The following is a 17,807-nucleotide window of genomic DNA, read 5'->3' as shown; positions in this document are numbered from 1 at the left end:
TGAATATTTTTTATAAGTTAATTAACATATTGATATAAATTTTCATAATAAATAATCTGTCAATAATCGAATATTCATCGCTCGATAAAATATTATTATACTCAAATATATAAATAATAGAATATTTTGATGAAGCAGTGTTCATTTGCTAGTCAAATCATAACAAATATCCATTACCTATTTAGATGGAGTTTTGTCTGAATTTCATTAAAATCGTGTTCTACCAGTTCTTATGAAAATGCTACATAATGAATCCTAAGTGATACTTATTCTATCACGATGTCTTGTGCTTGTTTAGCTAAAACAGATTTCCTGTTTTTAAATGTCCTATACATACACTCGATACTCCATGTAATGAACGTGATGCTTATCATTAGTGTCATAACATGTATACAAAGTGCATAACTTTCGCTGACATCTCTGATGTATCCTAAGATAAAAATAAAAATTGATTAACATAAAAAGTTTCCATCATATTTAATAGTATAATATATTATCGTATAATATATCTTTTTTACAATATTAAATAATGTCATAAACTAATTTTACGTCTCTACATTTTGTTCTATTCCCTCGTGAATATATGATTTTATGCATGCCCCTCTATAAGTATTAAAACCCCTGATTTCATATAAGATGTTATAATTGATTTCAATTATGAAGGGAATGATTAATATATTAGTGTACATATCCTACAATATTTTATCCAAAATTCGACTTATATTCTTTTACTAACTTATCATATGTATATATATATATATATATATATATATATATATATATATATATATATGGTATTTGGTGGGGTGGTTGGTAACTGGTGGTACAAGCGGAAAGGGGATGATTCTACGCGAAAAAAGAAATCGAAAATATAGAAAAAAAATTTCTTTTTTAATTTTTCCATCGAGACAACGATCTACAGTGAGATCCGTTATAACATACCGCGCGCGTACCGAGCGAAGATTCAAAGTCTATTTTCTCAAAAATAAAGCCTCAAACGAAAAATTTTTATTCTATATTTTCGACTTCTATATATATATATAAAATGTATAAAATTAAAATCCTGTATTGTATAGGATTCAATTAAATTAAATTATTAAAGACCTACCAATTAAAGGACTCAGCATTACAACGAATAAACCTTTAAATACCATAAACATCCCAAAGGCATTTGGCAGCTTGTTTAAAGGACAATATTCGGAAACGGTAAGGTTTAAATTTACCAAAGTGGCGCCACGTAGAAACCCTATTATCACGAATGTTATTATCAAAAGTACTCCTTTAGATTGCGCTGCCATAACTGAAAAGTATAATAAACAGAAATTAGAAAAAATGAAGGAACAATATTAATACTTTTGATGGTAAATATCTATTCAAAATATGCATGTAGTTTCAGTAACAAGAAGTTGCATAAAAAGAAAAATATAAAAAGAAAGATTCTACTATAAGAAAATTATCTAAATACTAGAAGAACTATAAGAAAATTGAAAGACTTATAACAAAAAAAGATGTTTGTTCATGTTTATTTTTCTATAAAAGAGCCAAGGGATACTCTAGTATCTTTAATTTTTACCTATTGTTAATGAATTTTAATTTTATTCATTATATTACATAATTCTTATGAGTGTACCACAACTCTGAAATTGTACCACAAAAGAATTATATCTAATTAAATCATGTCGACCTCACGCCAAAGCTTTTTCTAGAATCGCATAATTTTAATATGACAAGGAATCAAGATATAGATCATTTTTCTTTTTTGTAATATCAATTCCACCATGCTGTGAGCTTATATAGCTTCTGATAAAAACGGTATGTGTTACTATCTGAAAAGTTTAAAAATTTGAAGGAGCCACTTTTGATATGTATCCTTTAATTAGAATATTGGGTTTCACAGAACCAGCGATATGTTATTTATTGCTTTAAGTTTGTTTGGGATTTGGAATGGCCGTCAGTTTATGACTCGGACAATACGTATCCCTTTTTTGAGAAAGTCCGAATTGTTTACTTCCCCAAGCTGCAAAACCTTAACGAGACGAAGCTTCTGGTGGAGAGAGCAACAACAAGATTCATCAGAGCGTCGCACCGTTCGCGATATCAATCGATCGGTTGAATCTGACCGATCGCTATTTAGTTGAGAATTCGCATCAAAGTTAACGATAGATGATTTCTATGCATTTATGGAAAATTTAAATGTGCAAAATATATATAAAGAAGTATGCTAATCATTACCAATACCTACTACGTAATTTTACATAAATGTAATTTATCAAAAGGCATGTTGCTATTCTTTCTGACTATTGAAAATATATCGATTTAATTATATTTGCTACTATTGCATTACTAATTATTGTTCTCATGCTTCTCGATATTGACATTGAGTTCCTTTGATATACAAAGTATCATTAATGGCAACGTAGAAACTTTATATGCGTATGGAGTATTTGTATGTGGAAAGAACATGGTAGATATAAATGCAAAGTACATACTAGATCGTCCAATTCCAACTAGAATACAGAAAATCCAGAAGATGGTTCTGTTCTTCAATCCCAATCTATCGAAAATGGTTGGTAGTAAAAGGCGGGCAAGAATGTCGGTGAATGCAGATATCGACAAACAAGAGGCAACTTCCGCTTTGCTCATTCCTGTCGACCAAGTTCCTTCGAAAAGTCTACCGATATCCTAAAAAATGGAGCACAGTGGAACGAAACCCGAAAAACGCGATAAACGATCGAAAAATTGATTTCGGCGTTTCACAGTTTTTTTTTAAACCCACTCTATTATTTAACTATTATTTAATTCATTTACTGCTAAGATTAGGTATATTCATTATAATATTTTGATGAAAGTCGTTTTATGAAACTTTTCTATTCATGATATCATTTTCTTTTATTTATTTATGTATTTATGGCATATCACTTTATAGTCCTTAAACTATAACATACATATATTAGATATGTAGTATGTTATACTCGCAACACATGGTGCCGTTAGATTAATAATATTTTATTAGAAATTCTATAATCAAGTTTTTGACCATTTGTCACGTTTTTTCGGGGTTCGCTCCACTGTGTACCGTAGCTAGGATGTTACATAAAGCATAAACGTTTTCCTACTGTGTTATATATTGCAATATTATTGTTACTATTTTTATCAATACAATATTTCTAGTCCTTATATTAAATATTTAATATATCTATTACTTTATTAACTTATTTGTACAAAGATTAAATATTTAAACGAATGCGATATTAAAATATTTTATATAAATTTCAATAGTTTTTAATAACATCCTCTGCTACGATACCAATCATACTTAAGTTCATCTTTAAAGAATTACTTACGTATGCTAGTTAAAAAAAATGGTGTCATTAGTTTGAAGTTCGATTCAGCAACATAATATAAACTCAAGCCAATAACTATGTTTAGATAGATGCCATCTTTAAGTAAGTCCAAATCAAAGGTTTCCTTTATCTTCCTAAGGTATTCATTTTGAGATTTCTTTTTTATCTTCTCCGTTTTATTATACTCCAGCATATTATTCTCGGAATCACTTGTATCACATTTAACGTCCTTCACCATTCCATTGTTTTCTACTTGTAATAACATGTCACTTCTAGTTGAATTATTTCTATGCTGTTATAAGTAATAATTGTCCATTAATTTCCTTTTTCTTTTTTTGCCTAGGTCATCGATATTTATCAAATGAGAATATTATTCAGGATCATAATACAAATTTACGAATGATAAGACTAGATATTATTAGAAACTAAACGTAATTCGTCCCAACAAATTTCCACTAAAATAGGAAGTTTTTTGCCCCATTTGTTTATTTCAATGAACACTGAATGAAAGGTATCGTCAATTTGCTAGGAGAATGGCACATTTCAAAAATTGTCAATCTTAAGATACTTACAATATATATAACAATATATATAATACACGAACAATATAACTGCAGACCTTTACGATTCAAAGATTAGTATCTGAATTCTAAAAGTTAACAAATTTTTCCATTGCTAAATTCCCAATATTAATATTAGATAATATATTAATCTCATATATTGCTCCTTTAGGGCTCATTGATTTTTAGAGAAATGTGTGAAAAAGAAGTGCTTTACGTAATTTTACGTATGTAATTTTGACCAAACATAATGATATGTAGTATATGTATATGATATGTAATGATATGAAGTATGACATTAAAATGTTAACAATTTTATATTTCGAACTATCTATTGTGGGGAAGTGAGAATGCAATAAACAATACGAATAAAGATAATATACAATAATAATAATTTACGTGTCACGCTTTCAGCAGATCGATGATACATAAGGTGCTCTTTATTTTTCCAATATCATTTAAATATAATTATATCGTTTTCATTGTAAAAAAATCAATAATTCAATTAACAAAGTTTTTCTAACAATAAGATGAAATATGTGCATATGCCGTCACTCTAGTTCTTAATTGTTTTCTATCTCCATTAGTTTGTAAACTGGGAATACTGAGTTCAAAGTTTATGAAGTTTAATATTATTGTCTGGAGTTAGAGTTGAATATTTGTTAATTTCTAAATAGAATTTTCATGGTTCATATTTTCATAAATTTGTACCCTTTATACCAATGAAATATACGTGGATTGATTTTTTTTTGAAAAATGGAATTTGAACAGAAGTTAAAATAGAATTGAATTAGAATAGAAATGAGTTAGAACAAACGTGGAGTTAGAATTCATTAATAATTGAATCATCATGGTATGAGTCAATCTTAGATGACACGGATTCTTCACTTTGATGAATTAACTGTGTAAAATGGTAAGAGTAAATGCCTGACGATGGATTCTAGATAAATGATTAAATATATATTTATTTCCGCTTAACGTGTAGTCAACCCACCATATCTTTACTGTATGAATTAACACAAACAACGAAAAATAATATTTCATATTCGAATAACTAGTCGATGACAGTGAAATATTAATTTAATATTCAATTATCATTAGATAATAGAAATTTGAAGTTTTATATTTGTTTCTAAATCTATGAAGCTAATGTTGTTGGATTCCTAAAATTTCTCTGATAAAAAGAAATTTAAATACAATTTTGTTCAATCATCCAATTATTCGATAATTTATATCGTTTCTTATTTTGTACTTTGAATGGTAATCGCTGCAATTTAGAAACAGAAATTAAGGAAGTGACAAATAGCATCAGCAAGGAAGTAATTCATATTAATAAACTGGACATTCATGTTTCAATTTATGATAATATTTGGTCGCACACGTTGAAAATATTACATAGAATAAAAAAATATTTGTGACAATAAAAGAGTATTATTAGAAGCTATTACATCAGTCACTTTGTTTATTAAACAGCCTCGACAAATTTTTATTCATTTTGATTGCCATAAGATGATATAAAGTGTAAAAAAATTTAACACAGTAAAAAAACGATAACTGACCAATTGTCAAAATTGTAACAAACTCCCAAGAGAAAAATTAAACAATTACTAAACAAATGATATTATATTACTTATTAATAAATATGATATATTTCACTTTCCAACATTTTGAGATGAAATGGAAAAATACAACACTACTTTAAAATGATTTAATAATTAATTATCGTTAACATGTAATTTAACAATTATAAAAATTTTCTCAAGAATTATTTTATAAACCAAATATTATTAAAAGAATGAAGAAATAGTAATTCAAATTGGCGTAAAACAAAATACTATAATATTTAAACGAAATTATATTTGAACTTATTTCTGTTTGCAGAAAGATTCATCGGTAATAGTTCCATGGAAATGTTATAAAGAGTACAAAGGTGACTATGATGAATTATTTATTCAGCACTAAAACTCCTTTCAAGCCATTGTCAACTAATCTGTTCTTTTCTTTCATTCAATCTTCGTATAGTAGAATTACTCGAAATGCAAAACGGTGAATTGAAAGATATAATAGGATCAAAAAATAAAAATGACACGGGAATTCTATTTCAGTTAAACAATTTCAAGTGAATCTATTTCGTGAATTCGAATGTTATTATAGTAATCAAACAGATTGATATCTCTAAATCTTTTTGATCAAATCTAATTTAGCTTAGTAAATTTCTAAGTCTCCAAAACTTTAAGGTATTTTCGAAAGAAAAAAAACTTTCATACTTTAAACAAAAAGAATCGGAATTTTGCAATTCTAATTTATTTTATAGTGCAAAACTTCCTGTTTTTATATGTACATATTTGCATCACAAATTACGTTGAATTTTCAATGAGATCTAACATAATATTAAATTTCAATAGTAATATAATCTTACCTTTGTATCGGCATTTGTACTTTCAATTTCAGATTCAAATGGACGTAATAAACAAGCGCCAATAGTGGAATGCAACGCCCATCCTCCAATCACTAACATCGCTCCACGAAATCCATATGAATTCAAAAGAAGATGAATTAACTATAAGAGGAGAAAGAAACCATCGATGAATATAATTTTTATAACTATCTGAATCATACATCTATTGAAATCATTCTTATAGAAGATAACTTATCGTATTATGTATTTAGAAAGATTACAGAAAAGTCTGTAGGGATATATCGTATTTCAAATCTGGTTGAAACTATTATGTGATATAAAATATGGTATAAAGAAAATATATTAAAAATGTTATATAATTAAAAATGTAACAATTAAAAACAAAAATATCTCGTACCTGAGGTACTATCATCATGGCCAAAGTTGTTCCAGCCATAGAAAAGCCAACAGCTTGTCCTCTTTTTTTCTCAAAAAATGTATTCAACGCCACGAACGCTGATGCAATGGCCAGTCCAGTTCCTAAGCCTGTCATAAGTATATCAAAACAAATTAAGTAAATATAGTAATACTTAACAACAAATGAACATAACGAGGTATATTTGTTCGTTATTTGTTATGAATAAAAACATTGATTATCATTTCTTATAAATAATCGCATTAAAATGTTAGATATATTGAGTTTAAAAGATTAAAATGTTTAAAACGTTTAAAAAGTTATTAACTACATTAAGGGAAAAATTTTTCATAATATACATAAACCAAATACGAATAAAATATCTAGAAGAAATGCCAAAATGTAATTATAAGCGATCTTTAAGAAACGATTAAATTTATATGAAATTAAAATTGGGAAAACAATCGTAGAATTTGTAAAAAATGAGAATTTTTGATTTGCAAATGGATATAAATGTTAGTACATTTGTTATATAATTGTTATATAATAATACAATTGTTATATAATAATGTTAGTACAATGATTCTTGAAATTGGAAAAGAGTGATTTTTCGTTTGAAAATAAGGCATATTACGGAAATATTATTTATACAGGCAATGGTAATATAATATAATATTATATTATATTATATGTATTATTAATTACATATTTAAGGAAATAGTTCATGAAACAGCAAGGTATTATAAGTGTATAAAATGAAAGTAGGGCATTCCATTGATATTCCTCATATGGTTCAAATAAGAAAAACTAAGGATAAAGTAGAGAAGGTAGACAGATGTGTTAATTAATGTGCAGAAACTGAACAGAATGGATGTAATCACCAAATTTGAAAGAAATAAATAGCATCGAGTTTTAAAACAAATTGCCATGTGTCACGATTGAAAACATTTAAGATAAGATCTTGACAAAGATGAAGAAGCAAAATGTATGCCAAAACTGTCGCTTTCTTTGTAGATAGTCATATATTATTCTTTATTTATTATCATTCTCTGTAATCTAAAACTACAATTACGGCAGAAACATATTAAAAATAAATCGATGAAGTACATGTAGAATTATTAATAAAACAACTTTTATTTAATAAACAAATAGAAATCAACTAAAATCTTGAAATCTTGCTTAAACTTACATTATTTTCAAGTAAAGGAATTGTAAAAGTAGCAATAGAAAAATTTCTGGATTTTAGAATTATAATTTTTAGAAGGTCGGGATAATGAAATTGTTAAAAATTGTTAAAAAGTCTGCACACAATAAAATAAAAATCATTTTGATGAAATATATGATGTTTAAAATGTGATGTGTAAAAAACTACGTATAATTTTTATGTTATGATATTTTATCTGAAAAACAACGGTATTTCATATGCATTAACCTTATGTAAATGGTTATACATATGTATATACAAGAGAGACCAATCTAGAAAAATATATATAATGTAAATATAAAATTTACGTGCAAAAACATGTAATTAGCATATTAGAATCCAAAGGCTTATCTTGTTTTCATACCTCCTAAAACACTATAAGTGCAAACAATATGGAACATGCTATTAGCTCTCGACGTCAATATCAGTCCAGTACAGCTTAAAAGAGATCCAAAGAATGCCACTTGTCGATAAGAATACTTTTTCAATAACGGTCCTATTAAGAGACCTAAATTATAATCAAACAAAAAAGAATTACAATAAAATAAATTAAATTTACTATGGTAAACTTGATTTAAATAAAAAATACATAAAATATAATTATTTTATAGATCAACATACGGTATAATTAAATATCAGAAATCACTCTAATGACAATTATTTATGAATTATTAATGAAAAAATTTATGTTTTCTAATGTAGAAAATAACACTATATATATTTTATAATTACTCGTAATTATAAAACAACAATTGGCGTTATATGTAAACAAATTATATTGTATTTAGATCTATTTGCGTATTTCCTTAATACCTGAGAAATTAACAATAGCATCAAGAATGCTCATTATGAATGACGCTCCTGTGGAGTCAATTTCAAGTTCTATAAAGAGGTCGTGGAAAAGGAGTCCAAACGAGGGATCCAAAGATCTTAAAGAAAGCTGAAAACCAAATTTGTAAAATTATGTATTACATATTTTCTGTGTTAAGGTAATTATCATAAAAGCGTCACTTTAGTTTTGTAGATTTGAATAAAAATGTACATGTAAATATTCATCACGTTGAATAATTATCAATCTCTTTATACATTTTCAGTACTAATAGTGCATGCGCACTTTTATTAATATTTTTAAAGTAATTTGGCTCGATTATATTATGTAACATAAATATATTTTAATGGAGAAAAATAAATATTCAAAATAAAAAGAATAATTTTTTTTACTATTATTATTTATACTTATACTCCGAAATATTGATATTCCTGACTAATTTATTTATTCAAATTTGTGCGATAACTTTTACGCCATTATTAAGATGTACTCATTCTTAACTAGAAAGCTGGAAGGATACACAATCGTATAATATCCAAATCATATTTGCAAATGAAAAGTCGATCATATTGTTGATACAGATGTTTTTAAAATAAACAAGATAGCCAAATATACAACAGCTCTCAAAGATATTCGAACATTTACTACAAAATTTTTTTGTGGATACATTATTATGAGCGTTATACGAAACTCGTTGATACTTTATTGGCATTATAATGAGATACCACTATCGTGATTAGAATAGTAAAATTTGAAACCAATTCGCAAATGTATATAGAAATTACAATACATTTATGACAAATATATATATGCACATTTAGTGGAAGATTGATGCGCTGCATAAATAGTAATTTTAAGTATACAATTAGTGCTACAAATGATCTCACTACATGTTGTAGTTTACTAATATACTGAATAACTGGCTATACGAGTACTTCGGTCATCTTTGTGAAGTATATGCTTCTAATTAAATATTTTGCAACTTTTACATATTTTCTATATATGTATTATCAGATCCATTTCAAATTTTTCCAATATAATCAGAACAGTCGTGTCTCGTTATAGTTTTAATGTCATTTCAAGATTTTTTGTCTAACATATGTATGTATACATAAATAGCTTTTAAAAATGTTCGAATATTCCGTACATAGTTTTAAATAATTAGTACATAGTAATTAATAATTAAATATTTAGTACATACATAATATATGTATATTAAACAACATAGTATATAATAACTACTAAATGTATCTTCATATAATACTAAAGTCAATACCACGTAACATTATTGCAACAAAATTGCACGAAGTAACCCAGGGCTGGTGTGACATTTTGCGGGGCCGGGTTCAAAAATTTTGCGTAGCCTGAATACACATTCAAATCTTACACTTAAATTTTACAACGAGGAATTATTTATTTACAATTTCTGTTACATATTATATATTTTTATAAGCAGTTTTTTAAACAAATCCAAGTAATATTTTTTCGCATGCATAATTCGTTTTCAAGGGGCAACAAATTCAATGAAAGTAGAAAATCTGTAATCATGTATGATTTTTGCAACAAACTATTGATGTAGTTTAATTTCTCTAAAAAGTACATTGCTCTGATAGCGCCTGGATTTTTTTTATCTAAAATAGTTTCCAGGATATGAGATACTTTATGGAGTTACACTGAACCTTTATGATTTTTCTCACTCCTTTAAACTGAATCAACGCTACTAAAAAAAATGTGTTGCATCTGTTAATGGTATCATCATTTTGTAAAAAGTTAATCGAAATCGATGTTTTTTAATTGGGTAATTTTTGTAGACCGCGGGGTCTCTCAAAACACGGGGCCGGATTCCGGCGAACGCGCTGAACCTACCTTGCGCCGGCCCTGAAGTTACCTATCAATGAGATTTATGAAACTAAAAGCACAAAGGTGGTAAGTCGATTTGTTTGCGTTACTTATTTTAATCGCATAAACTGTGAGCTCATTAGCGACTACTTTGATTTATACAGCACACAGTTGTTGTGTGAGTTATACATTGTGGTATTCGCGTACAAAAGCTCTAGTACTCTGGGGCACATGAATATCTGTTTTTCGACACTACTAGTTTTTATGAGTACTCGCAGAGCAATAATGAATTTTGGTACAATTGCAAGACATGTGAGATTTACAGGTTAAGGTGGGTCCCGAACCACCAGAGGTCGCGCTGAAATAAACACATATAACTACGAATAAATCGATTTGCAGAGGTGCCAGCTGAAAAAGCAAATCGATTTGATAACAAAGATATAATGATATCAGAATTAGTAGATATCAGAATCTAGAAAAAATAGGTTACTAAGACTTCAAACATATATACATTTATATACAATTAAAACGGAAAGTTCATGCATAGCGGCTTACAAATATATTTATGTATAGTGCGCATATTTATGTTCATAAATACATATATAGTAAATTTTTATCAATATATTATGTAATATTCTTATGTAATGCCTTATGATAAGAATATATTATGTAACATAACATATTTTGAAATTTCATTCGCGGTGTAATGAGACACGACATTTATAACTATACATATTGGTAGAAACGAATTTGAAAATGTATATAACATATATGCATACAACGACTTATACAAACATACATTTCGTAAAGATCGTCAATGTGTTTGAACAATTAATCATATTAGTAACCCATAATATGTACTGAGAATATCTTTAGCATCAATTATATGTTTAAGGCCATTGTTTACGTTACATACTAATTTTTCACTAAATGGAAATATACATTTGCAACAAACACACATTTAATTTTCACATACATTTTCAGATTTGTTTTATATTTTTATATTTTATCGATATAATTACGATAGTCGTGTTTCAGTACAATACAGGTAAAATCTCAAAAAGTTTTGTAGAACACGCATAATATACCCATAGAAATCTTTGATACTGAAACCCAAAGAACAATTATAAGTAAATATTATTACCGTGATGAGACTACTGCCAAGGCAAACGAGCCATCCCCAACCGCCATCAAGCCCTTTCTTCTTCTTGTCACCAGAATTCATCTTGTTTGCTTCCAACTATTTTTCCACATATGAACGAGTTACATGCAAGAACTGTCAGGAATCTAACCGATATCGTGCAATACGTGTAGTAAAATGAACTTGTCGCGATCATACGCTGATTATTCCATATCCCAGAATAGTTTAGTCACCGCCTCTTTATTCACTGCTCAATGATCCGATACGTAGTCTGGTAGGCCGGCTCGATGTTTCTATCACTTCTTGCTTCGATTAAGTACTGGCAAGTTACTGCAATGCCATCTCGAACCGATTCGTTTCACGTTTGCCCCTCTTTGTTCTATCAGCCCATGGAAAAATACGAGTTACATCCTTTTGTAGGACTCATAACAAGAAAATAATTTCACATGAAACGGTATTAATATGGATTGGTGTCTCATGCGATTCAAGGAATGAAAAATATTGCGAGTCTGCAGCTAACATTACTTATGTGGAGAGGACATTTTTTTACAGGTACATTCTTCAAGAATGCATTCGCAATACTAATGCTACTAATGCTATTTCTTCAATTGCTTAATCTACGTAAATTTTTATTATTTCATTTTATTTTTATTTATTTTTTATTTCATTATTATTTTATTATATTATGTAAATGTATGTAAAAGAAGTGTGAAGTGATGTATAGAATTAAAGTAAATACAAAGCAGAGGTGAGAGTAAATTATTTGTAAAAGCGTAGCACATAGTTTGTTAGAAATACAATATTATCTTTCGTGTTAATTACTATATTTAATTTAAGAAAATATTTCTCAACTGCAACCATTATTTTCAGAATTTGCAAGAACCATTAAGCATGTTCTCTTTTTTTCCATTCATAAATAAATATAACGAAATATTAATAGACGTAATAACCAGACTGTGGATTTTTATGCATTTACAGGAAATTTGAAAATACAAAAATGCACGATACATATGTAAAATATAATAAATAGAAATGTTCGATAACGTGTTATGCATACTTAAAATATCGAATAACACCTTCTATTTCTTTCGCTATGACTATATCGTTCCTAGCAAAATGATTAATTAATTGCTCATTTGAGCAGCTATACAAATAATCACATATTCGCTCCATGAGAATATACATATATAATAGTTATCTTATGATCGATAATGATCCGTACAATTGTAAAGTCCATTACTACAATTATACTCCTTCGTGTACACGTTCATTTGTTTGTAACTTTCATTTATTTCACCTTTCAGGTCACATTTTATACTGTACACACGTGTAGAAATGCAAATAAGACACTCTTGTTACACAGCAAGTTATTATAAGATAATTATAACTCGTGATACTTACATTTTATACTATAATTGCTATCAAAACAATCATGGAAATTTCAGTCTAATAAATATAATTACGTGTTACTTAAGTTGGACATTTTGCTCCTTCGCGGGAAAGTACTAGACAGCAGACAGAAAATAACACCTTTATTTCTTCTTAGACGAATTGAACTGAATTTATATATATTTTTTATAGACATAAAATTTGACATATCATATTTTGAATTTAAGTTTCGATCATGCGTAACAGTTCAGGTTTTATATCTCTTATAAAATTCCATAGATCACAGGTGTTCCAAAAATGAAACTTGGAAGTGAATTGGGAACACGACAAGTAAAAAGGTTAGATCTCTTATCTATAGTGATTGGCTGCTTAAATATCTGAAATATACTATGTACAATTATAACTAAGTTACATACATCAGCATAATTTCTAAACAGCACGAGAGAAACGAACGTCTTTATAAAAACTCATAGATTCATTGAAACGTTGATGCGTACGAACATCGGCACATGACGTTGATTGTTAATATGTAAATGCGCAGAGTTCTCTATCTCAATTTCCGTTTTATTTAGATTTTATATTTTCATATTCGTTTCCCATCATTTTCACAGTTCAAGGTGACAGAAGAAGAAAAACAACGAATGATCTTTAATATCGTAAACAATTAAGCGAGAACAAGAATGATAAAGGTTTTTTAAGTAACTTTGAAGTATTTTGAAAGAGACACAGTATTCCTCCAATGACACGTAACCGCAGGAAATCGATCGCGAAATATAAAACGGATATCCAGAGGATTTCAAGCATAGAATGGTTATACTATTAGTAGAAAGAATTTTTGGTGAATATCAAAGTTCCAGCCCGAAACATAAATATATTTGAATCTGTAAAGTAAAAAATTAAATTTTTAATTTATATACAATTTCTAACAATAAGTTTAAAAAACTAGCATCAAACTGATGTTATCAGAATTTGAAGAAAATGTAATATTATCTACAGCAATAACACAATTATTGTACATAGTACAAATTATTTGTTATAAACATGAATTATTTAAGAGTAGCAATTACAAATATACTCATAATACGCATATTACGTTATTTAATTACACCATCTTTAATGCATATGCAAATTGACAATATATAATGTGCATTCATTAGTGATAATTCTGATGTATCTTTAAGGTTAACATTTTATAAACGTTAATTTTAAATTGTACCAATATAATACTGATAATTATCCTATCTATTTCTGATAGCTTTATAAATATACTGATATTTCAAAATTACCACAATATATCTTTATCCAAAATTTTAATTGAAGAATGATCGAATGTTTCGAAACATAAAATGCGCTTACTATAAAATTTGTCGTATTAATATCATTCATTTATTACAAAAATTAGTACTTATATATAATATTAATATACGTTATGAATTAACTTACTTATGTATTTTAAAATTATAGCTTTATCCTATAGCTTTAAATACACAACTTTTTGATCTTTTATCATCCACACAATTAGGCTTTCAGTATGTTAATTAAACAATACAACCAGGCAGTATGTTAAAAAAAAAATGAAACAAAAATAAAAGTAATCACATAATGTATCCATTTTGTTAATTAACATTTCTAAATCCAATATTTTCGTTAATCTTTGTGTTTGATTAATATAAAATAAGAAACGTCAATCTCTTAGTAACGATCCTTTTGCACTTAAATATAAACAAACAAATGATGTCGAATAAAATAGAAAGTTCCAACATGATCATTATGTTTACTATGATAAATGTTGAATGATATTAAAAAATATTGGAAGAATAAAATAGACTCAATAAGATAATTACTATTGTAATTTTTGTAATTAATGAAAGATTTACTTCATAAATGTTTATCAAACATTTTTTAAATAATATTAAAAGGTTTTTAATTATTTCCTATGAAAAATATGCAAGTTAAAAAAAGGTATTTTGAATATGATGAATTATCTTTCTTTCAATATTCAATGTACCTTTCGTACAATAACAGTCGAGATCGGATGTACGAAAATGTTAAATAGATTCTCTGGAATTTTTCAATCTTTAAAAATATTAAAACTTTTCAATTCTTAATATAATCATGCGCCAAGAACTTAAATATAATTTTTGTTACCTTTTGGCAATAATATCTCCTATAAGTAAAATTAATATCAAACGAATGTCAATGTAGATAGTATAAAAATATGATGTTTCCCCTTCTCTTAATTTACTTTATAATATGATCTTAAAATTAGAAATTTATTTCTTTATGTCTCTTATTTAAACTTAATCTATTCTTATTATCTTACAAAATTCAAGATCGTTTTAAAAGGACCATATTTCTCTTAATGTACTGTATAAAGTATGCCAGTTTACGTCACATAGAATTAACGTTGATTCAATGAATTAATTCAGTGAATCTCTGAGGGCCAAATATTACGTAAAATAATAATCCAAGAAAATGTGCAAATTGTACACCGTATTAAACACATATCCGCAATTTTATCATAAAATTTTCACTATTATAACGTAATATGAAGTCAATTATCCAAAAAACATAAATTAAGCTAAAATAAAACGCGTACTTACAAGGACAGTTCAGAATATAGAACAGATATATATCGATAATCGTATTCGGTCTCAAAAACTCGTATTTCCATTAAAAATATAACCAGAGTCGGACGAAAGAAGCAGTTCGTCCTATTGTCCATATTTCACCACAGAATTGTATATTTTTCGCACACAAATTTCGTCTTCCCGTTTTACGGATCGCGTTCACTATGAATGATCATGAACAGATGCCATCCAGGATGGTGAACATCGAATGTCGCGTACTGAAAAGTCTTCGTAATGTCACACACGTCCTTTTCCACTGCTATGTTTATCGTAGTTCGTGTTAAGTGAATACACTGGAGGAAGATCGTTCGACAACGAGAAGGAACGAAAGCCCGAAGCGGAGCAGACACAAGAGATTACCGATATCTCGTTATTCTCGTTTGACCACGATCACTGCTGCCTCGCGTTCGTTTCGTCGCGTTTCGCGGCTAGTGTGCAGGCGATCAGTCGATCCAACCTTGGTTTTCCCGAGTGTCACTTCTTCGATGTTCTCCGTTTCCCGAATCGCAGCCGATTTTTATTATACTCGGTCTCGAAACTGACTGTCTCGTTGCATCGTGCACACCTCGTTCTATTACGTGAACTTCGTCCGAGTGCGACACTGTACGCGCGTGGTGAGATCGATTTTCGCAGCATTACCGGCGGAATGTGCATTGACGTTGACAAAGCTTTACGTTCGAACATCCGCGTCAATATCGCCGCGCAATATTGTTTCATTTTGCATTTAATAGAAACACGCTTCTCGTAGCGGTCATTTACACACCAAGGAATTTAAATCAAAAACTGAATCGATTTAGGCTAAAATGAAGATACACACATATTGTTTGGAACGGTGATAACAATGATGGATTGATTACTAATGATCCTTCTTCTTCATAATCATGAATCATTTCTTTCTTCCTGCTCCTTTCTAACTTTTTTCGTTCTCTCGAACGAGAACGAGTAAAGTGAAGAAACGGACGTCGTTTTTCATATTCTCCTTTTTTTTTTTTATAAATTCGCCGGTTGTTTATTTGTGGATGTGTGGATGTGTGTGATAATGCCTATTTTATATCGAATATATTTACATTGCTATATCTTTCAACAGGTATGCTCAAATAAAATGAAATACATGTTGATATAATGGTTCAAAATGAAATATTTCAGAAATAGATAGCTTTATCACTTTCACAGTTGACATTATTGTTATTATCAATACTACTCTAATTTCTTTATTTGTTACTGCCATTACACTTTGATTGCACAATTCAAAACAATTCAAGTATGTGAATTTTACGCCTTTGATTTATTCAAAGAGTAAACCATAGATACAGTCACATATAAAACATTTTCGATAATTCGCATTACAAATCTAGCATTATTTTTATGGTCTGGTTGCAATCTTTAAAAGAGAAACATAGCTAGCACAACTAACATGAATATTCAATACATAAACTACTATGGATGCATACGTACTGAAAAAACTTACATTTGCTAGTTGAATTTTTAATGGTAAAAATTATTTTATTCTGTCATGTTACACGAAAGAAAAATTGTATTCTGATCTAATTTCAAGAATTTCTCAATTATCTTCTTATTATTTATTATTCTTATCATATTATGTCTCGCGAAGTCCATATGTACATGTTACAATAAGATTGATAACACAAGCGAATAACACCCCGTTTGTACATTAAAAAATTTCTCCACTTTTAAAATGTGAGGTGCTTTATATTGAGAAGTCACGCATTTTTCATGACTTCATTGTTACGATTATTCATGTTAAGTTAAATAAATGTGTAAGCTAAATTTATTCCTCTAATGTATACAACAAATTAAAAATAAAATATATCGCAAGGAGAAACTGAATAACAACAAATTTATTTTTATACAAAAGTTATAAAAATAAAATAATATAATGTGATTAATCATTAGAGAGTTATATAAATCAGTTAAATTATTCATTATTAGCTTCAGTAGTAACTGTACGTTACATGGATTAATTAACATGACCAATAAGAATATTTTTTACCAACGGTTTAAATTACTTGCGGTATGAACTAGCTGCGGTTTAAAAGC

The 17,807-nt window shown here is 28.1% G+C and overlaps 1 protein-coding gene across 4 annotated transcripts; it reads right to left on the bottom strand.

Moving 5' to 3' along the window:
- Nucleotides 1–226: 226 nt before the first annotated feature.
- Nucleotides 227–16,359, bottom strand: LOC117207264 (monocarboxylate transporter 2-like). 4 transcript variants are annotated; one of them, XM_033447293.1, is made up of 10 exons: nt 15,723–16,357; nt 11,734–12,109; nt 8,735–8,861; nt 8,286–8,429; nt 6,721–6,848; nt 6,324–6,464; nt 3,345–3,636; nt 2,490–2,645; nt 1,109–1,300; nt 227–430 (listed from the first exon to the last, which is right to left on the bottom strand). In XM_033447293.1, exons 2-10 carry the CDS (start codon nt 11,812–11,814, stop codon nt 267–269), a joined length of 1,425 nt encoding a protein of 474 aa, XP_033303184.1. In that variant the 5' UTR covers nt 11,815–12,109; nt 15,723–16,357; the 3' UTR covers nt 227–266. The 4 variants fall into 4 exon arrangements, with proteins under 4 accessions (XP_033303184.1, XP_033303187.1, XP_033303185.1 ...); XM_033447296.1 differs by lacking the exon at nt 3,345–3,636 and having other exon boundaries at nt 2,490–2,682; nt 15,723–16,359; XM_033447294.1 differs by lacking the exon at nt 8,286–8,429 and having other exon boundaries at nt 15,723–16,359.
- Nucleotides 16,360–17,807: the final 1,448 nt, after the last annotated feature.

This window comes from Bombus bifarius, unplaced genomic scaffold (genome assembly GCF_011952205.1).
Source record: "Bombus bifarius isolate JDL3187 unplaced genomic scaffold, Bbif_JDL3187 scf7180000008026, whole genome shotgun sequence".
Classification (NCBI taxonomy): Eukaryota; Metazoa; Arthropoda; class Insecta; order Hymenoptera; family Apidae; genus Bombus; species Bombus bifarius.
This window is presented reverse-complemented; position numbering and strand designations above follow the sequence as displayed.

Excerpts from the sequence above, each read along its gene's own strand:
- LOC117207264 (XM_033447293.1), bottom strand. The coding sequence starts at position 11,814 with ATGAATTCTGGTGACAAGAAGAAGAAAGGGCTTGATGGCGGTTGGGGA. Across the intron at positions 1,301-2,489 it reads AGTTGGAATTGGACGATCTA|TTATGGCAGCGCAATCTAAA; the intron begins GTATGTACTTTG and ends TATACTTTTCAG. Across the intron at positions 431-1,108 it reads AATGCTGAGTCCTTTAATTG|GATACATCAGAGATGTCAGC; the intron begins GTAGGTCTTTAA and ends TTTTTATCTTAG.